The sequence below is a fragment of the Miscanthus floridulus genome, chromosome 1 (assembly GCF_019320115.1).
Source record: "Miscanthus floridulus cultivar M001 chromosome 1, ASM1932011v1, whole genome shotgun sequence".
In the NCBI taxonomy this organism is placed as follows: Eukaryota; Viridiplantae; Streptophyta; class Magnoliopsida; order Poales; family Poaceae; genus Miscanthus; species Miscanthus floridulus.
Window position 1 is genome coordinate 187,193,983 of NC_089580.1, and position 6,025 is coordinate 187,200,007.

The 6,025-nt window shown below is 51.8% G+C and overlaps 1 protein-coding gene across 1 annotated transcript; it reads right to left on the reverse strand.

The window, feature by feature from the left end:
• Positions 1-333: 333 nt before the first annotated feature.
• On the reverse strand, positions 334-2,968 carry LOC136505593 (transport inhibitor response 1-like protein). Its single transcript, XM_066500755.1, has 3 exons — positions 2,344-2,968; positions 1,728-2,247; positions 334-1,643 (listed from the first exon to the last, which is right to left on the reverse strand). The coding sequence occupies exons 1-3, from the start codon at positions 2,862-2,864 to the stop codon at positions 882-884; spliced, it is 1,803 nt and encodes a 600-aa protein (XP_066356852.1). The 5' UTR covers positions 2,865-2,968; the 3' UTR covers positions 334-881.
• Between the last annotated feature and the right edge of the window lie 3,057 nt (positions 2,969-6,025).

Genomic DNA, 6,025 nt, shown 5'->3' on the forward strand with positions numbered 1-6,025 from the left:
CTTAATAGCAAGACCCAGCCGTCGCTATCGCTATCTCCGGCCGGCCGACTGTGGACGGCGAACACGTCGGCGAGAAACTAGGGCTGTCAAGACAAATGGACGCCAGGCGAGGCAATCATCACTTGATGGACCAGGGCCTAAACCATGACCCTTTGCTGTTGCTGACCTTTCAGTAAGGAGGGATGGTAGAGCTTTCAGGCTGTGACTGTAGGTCCTCCAGTAATGATAGCAACAGCCAAAGCTCCGGATTCAGATAAGATATCGAAAAGACAGGCGCAGGGACTTTTCAAAACATCAACACAGATCAGATCACAAAACTTGAGACAAGGAACATTGGAATTGGAATTTAACAATATAGTAGCTCAGATCAGGAGGTTTTTCTCATCTCATCATAGTTCCAAAATGCGAATAATGAAACAGAAAATATGCAGCAGCAACAACAACAGATGGGGAAGTTCTAATGAATCTAATCTGATATAACAAGCTTCATTTCGAAAAGTTGAGAGAAAACATGGTGGTTGCACCAGCACAGAAAGATGGTCCTCAACCGGAGCCTCCAGAGCAGCAAACAAAACTGAGGCAGCCATGAGGCACCCTCGAAGAAGCCTGCTCTCCTGTGCTTATGGTCTTGCCGTAGAACACTTTGCATACACTGATGAACTCCTACTAGAACAACATCAATTGAACACCCTGCCCGCCGCTCCAGTACAGTGCTTGGAAATCCTTCTAAAGAAATTGAAGAGATAAAAATGTACCATATCTGCAGCTCAACAACTTACGTATATTCCGTTAAATGATCTGCACTCAGCCAGCATATCAAGTGCAGCAGCATGATACTCCCAGGCACCCACTCATACCCGGCCTCCTCCGCAGAAGCAGCTTCACAGGATCTTCACAAATGGTGGCACATCTTCCCTTGGACCATCGAGTGACCGATACATGTATAAGATGTCCACACTTTCATTCCTTTCATTCTCATCAGGCTGCCCATTTATCAACTCCACCACCATTCGTGGTAGCCCCTGAGCCACTTCCTTGCACCCTTGCAGGGTCAGGTTGCAGCCTGACATCCAGACGAACCGCATGTTATAGAAATGGTGCATCCCAGAGAGGAGACCAGCATCGCCAAAAGGGCAGTCCCTTATCTCAAGCTTCTCTAGCTTTGAACAGCCCTGGAGGATGTATTGCAGCGCCACATCGCTGTTTCCAGCGAACGCTACAGAGAGCGTCCGCAGGGACTTGCCATACCTGCCAATGTACTCAAATGCCCTGTCAGTAAGTTGCCCGGACGTGGATAACCTGGTAAGCTTGCTGCAATTCTGAACAATGGCACCGAATCCTTCATCCATAGGCTCCCCAGTCGCATGGTCCGGCTGGTGCCGTCCCATTATACATAACCGGAACACCTTGAGCTCCGGGCAGTTGCGCGACATGGCGACAACAGCAGCGTTGGTCATTGTCTGGCAAAAATATAATATTGAACGGAGAGCAGGGCAGCCCCGTGAGATGGCAGTAAGGCCAACCTCTGATACCAACTCGTCGGCATCCTCAAGTGCATTCAATGGGAGCACACGAAGAGACTGGAGCTTCTTGCAAGAAATTCCCACGGACTCGAGCCCTTCGTCGCGCACCGAGTCAAGTACCTAGCAAACAAGTCTTCGTCAGCAAAACAGAGCACAAAAACCAGGCAAAACAAGTCGAGGAAGCAATCTAGTACAGTTTAGTACCCATAGTGTCTCGAGGTTGTAGCATTGCCCAATGAACATGAGAATCTGATTTGGGGTGACCGCGGTGTAGCTTAAGTCAAGGCTCTTCAAGTGGGCGCACACCACGGTGATGGTCGGCAGGTACTCTTGCGCGAGGTCACGGAAGCCGGAGAGAGAAACAAGCGTGCGCGCCCGCCCAGTGGACACGAATGCATTGACAACCTCCCCGAATCCTGTCCCCTCCTCGCCGCCTTCCGCCGGGCGGAACGACCCGGTACCCAGGTGCGACAAGCTGGGCGCGAGCGCCATGAGGCGGCGCAGCTGGCCGAGCGAGACGTGCAGGTTGACCCCTAGGCGGCTGAGGCGCGGGGACCGCGCCACGAGCGCCTCGAGCGCGGCGAAGGCCACGGGCGGCTCGTAGCACTCGAAGGAGAGCGACTCGAGGTTGGTGGGCTCCGGCGGGAACGCGGCCACCCAGTCCACGGCCTCCTGCTGCTCCTCGGCCATGTCGCACTCCACCACGTCGAGCACTCGCAGGCCCCTGTCGTGTCGGGAGAATAGAATCCATCAAGTTCGAGTCGCAGTCTAGAACAGGTGAACAACGCACGCATCGAAATGGAGGAAGAGGAAGAGATACCTGCAATGGGAGGCGATGGAGGAGAGCCCGCGCGAGGTGAAGCCGTCGCAGAGGTGCAGGGTGAGGTCGCGGAATGACGCCGGGAGGGAGCGGGAGAGGAGGTCGAGGTCAGCGTCCGTGACGGGGATGCGCTTGAGGTAGAGCGAGGCGAGCGCAGGGAAGGCCCCGGCGGCGACGGCGGCGGCCCAGGGTCGGAAGGCCGAGGCGTCCCATCCGTGCGGGAGGAGGTTGAAGTCCGCGAAGCGCGGGCGGCCCTTGAGGAGGAGGCTCCGCGCGTTGGGGAAGCGGCGCGTGGTGCGGGCGGCCGAGGCGGCGAGGAGGTTGCGGACGGCGACGGACTCGCGGGTGGCGGACTCGGCGCTGTGCCAGGAGCGGCAGACGAGGGAGGCGGCGCTCCGGTCCCGCGGGGCGTCCAGGAACTGGAGCACCGTCTCGAGCACGTTGTCGAGCACCTGGTCCGCGGGCGGCGACGCGCTGGTGGGGCGCTTCGGCGGCGGCTGGTCCTCGTCCTCCTCTGACATCGACCGCGGGCTGTCTCCCCCCGACGACGTCGCGGCGCGAGCTGAGGCGGCCGAGCGGGAGAAGAAGGAAAAGGAAGAGGAGGAGGAGCGGGCGGGAGGGAGGGAGGCGGAGCAGCGGCTGCGCGGCGGGCTGGGTGGTGGGGTGCGGGGGGTGGGTGTGAGGTGTACTTGTGTTCGCCTGAGTCAGTCAGTCGACGCAGCCGCCCGCCCGCTGCTTGTGCATTCTGCTGGCTGCTGCTCAGCGGTAGATCTCCCTCTCTCTGGCTTTTCTTTTCTTTTCTTTTCTCCCTTTGCCAGGAGGCGGTAGATCTGATTATCTGTCCCTTTTTCAGGTGCCAGGTAAAAAATCGCCCGTAAAAATCCAGTTCCATTTTCCCTTTTCCCGGATCTGTTTATTTTATTTATTCAGGTGATTGCATTTTCACTAACGAGGATTAGTAGTGGTGTTGGTGGCCTCATCGGGCCACAGCCACTTGCGTTATGCTGACGAGGCCCCTCACGTTGTCGGGAATTGCCGCCTAGTTTAGCACTGGTGGGTGGAGCCGTTGCCTTTGCTTGGAGGAGACATTTCTAATCCTGTGCCGGAATTCGAGAGTGCTCCGTAGACAAACTTTTATCTGCAATTTGATTTTGAATCCATCAACCCAAAGAGGTCTGTTATTACTAAAACCTGAACAGGATCGCTTAATTATCTCTGAACGTTTGCAAACGACACATGGCAGGTCTGTCGGTCGAGATCAGGCGACGAAGAAAGCAAGGTGCTGAAGCATAAACCAGTTCTTGCCGCAGATAACCATGGAGGCTGTAATCTTTGGTGTCGAACAATGTCAGCTGGATCAGCTCGAGCACTGGCATAAAAGCAAGCAGAGTCCAAAACCCAGCGCAAAAACTATGCCCCCACTGTTGCCGAGTCCACATGCAAGCGGGGCTTAGTTTACAAGGCAGCGGTAGGAAAGAGTGGGAGATCGGCCAAGGGACTGCTCGTTTGTTTTTGTTTCTTCCCACATCTTTTATTGCGCTTGGTCGGCCTTTCGGGCAGGGATGGCTGTCAGTCAAGGCATTGGGATTCTTAGCGCCACGCATTTGTTTAACTCCCCCCCTCTCTCCTGCTTAATAAAATCCTAAACATTTCATTTCCTGTTACAAAAACACGGGGCACAGCTCATAATGTCCCGGCTCCGGCGCTCTCTTCTCTGCAGATACTACTATACTACTGTATTTATTTTCGCCATCCGTCCGTCGATGGAGCTTTGCTCGATGTCCACGCTGCATTTGTATTCGTATGCGATGCAGAGATGCTCGATTTGAACGGTAACGGAGAACCCTAAATGGCTAAACCCATGTTCAGAGCAGCACTGAGATCAGATCATGGCTTGAATCCATCACCACAGTGCTTATCTTTTTTCCTTTTACCCAGTTCCAAATCAAGTTTCTTTTTTTCACCTTTTTTCAAGTGACATGCATGCCAAGGAGAACATGGCATAGTACTCGATGCTGCAGCAACTCGAAGATATGCTCCGATCAACAGTGGCCCTCCTACTCTGTCACTAGACTAGAGCTGTGCAGAATGAGCATTCGGTGCCTGTAGTCATCTCACTATCTCAGATCATCTCAAGGCCCGTCTTCCTTTCTGTCCCGTGAGCGAGCGAGCTTGGACCTATTCAATCACCCGTCAGGGCTTGTGATGCTGATGCCTGCCAAATTTCAGGCACAGGCTGTTGGTTATTACATCACACGAGTAACATTGTATCAAGTACACATATCTTCAGCATCCATCCTTTCAGTTTCATATTCTTCTTCTTTCTTTCTTTCTTTTTTGTCACAGGAGAAAATAGTGCAGCTTCAACCACACAGAAAAATCTTCTTCAATGCAATGCGATGTGGTTGGACGATGATATATATATGTGCATTTTCTCATTGCAGAGAGGCAGAGAGCAGTTATCACATCATGCTTGGACACATCACGTTGGCCGGTGGGTGTGGCATTAGTTTACTTCTGATCCGCAGCATCAGCTCAATTACTTTACCCGGCGGCTGCTGCCGCAGCTGCTCCTTGTTTATTAGCAAGAGATTCAAAAGGCCCAGATCGGCGATGGTGTCGCTAGAGCAGAGCCACTGTGGATTCTTTTCCGATCGATCGAGCTGCAGATGGGCTGTCCATCTCCAAACACCGAAAAGGCCACGCACTATAATTTGACTTGACGATATCATGTTGCAATTGCCCGCACGGAGAAACGGAAACTGGTGCCAAAAGTCGGCACCTTTCTCAGTGGACTTCCTGCACGGCATATTCTGGTTCAACTTATCATTTGCAACTCGAGCGCTCAATCAAAAGTACCCGGTGGACCATGCGTTCACAGAACAGAACACAACTGTCTGGGCATGGTTTGGTTTCCTGACTGATCCATGCATCCTGCTGTCTTAGCTTACAGTGGAGTATGTGCACCGTCCTTGGCAGGTTTCAAGCACAAATCCACTTCGTTTCGTTTAAAGGCTTTGCGCATCGCACGCGGTGGAGTGCAAGTATTCTGATTTCTTCATCTTTTGATGCATGACCAGGTGAGGTGCCTGACGAGATATTCTGATTTTGTTCTCTGAATCTCTGATTAAAGTCAATTGCGATCTTGCTGAAAGATGGTGAAAATACAAGGCACAGCTAGCTAGCTCAGACTGCCCACTTTGCTGCACCCTGGCCTCGCCGTATTGCAAGGCAGGAGTATCTTTTCCCCCTTGCAAAATGCAAAATAAAAAGGAAAAAAGAAATCATTGATGTCAAATCTCGATTTTTGTTCAATAATAATTTTCTGCTCTCCATGTTCGTAGCTGATTGATTTGTCCAGCAAACTTACACGGACTCTGCAAACACTTTTTTTTTAAAAAAAAAGAATATATATAGTCGCACTGCACGGTGCCATGTGACTCCATATCAACCTCTGTACATGAAAGGATATATTTTTCTTGAGTATTTGCGATGATAAACTATTTTATTTCATGGTGGGAATACATTTTGATCTGTCCCATGTCAAATTTTATTATATAGTGCTGACCATACGCTGTACTTTCTACTATTTGTTTACAAGCTGGAATCAGAACCAACAGTCTAGAGATCCCTAACGCTAAGCATTCACATGTAGCATGGCACTTATGCCATGCATTATTGT

Excerpts from the sequence above, each read along its gene's own strand:
- LOC136505593 (XM_066500755.1), bottom strand. The coding sequence starts at position 2,864 with ATGTCAGAGGAGGACGAGGACCAGCCGCCGCCGAAGCGCCCCACCAGC. Across the intron at positions 2,248-2,343 it reads TCCATCGCCTCCCATTGCAG|GGGCCTGCGAGTGCTCGACG; the intron begins GTATCTCTTCCT and ends CCGACACGACAG. Across the intron at positions 1,644-1,727 it reads ACAACCTCGAGACACTATGG|GTACTTGACTCGGTGCGCGA; the intron begins GTACTAAACTGT and ends CTTGTTTGCTAG.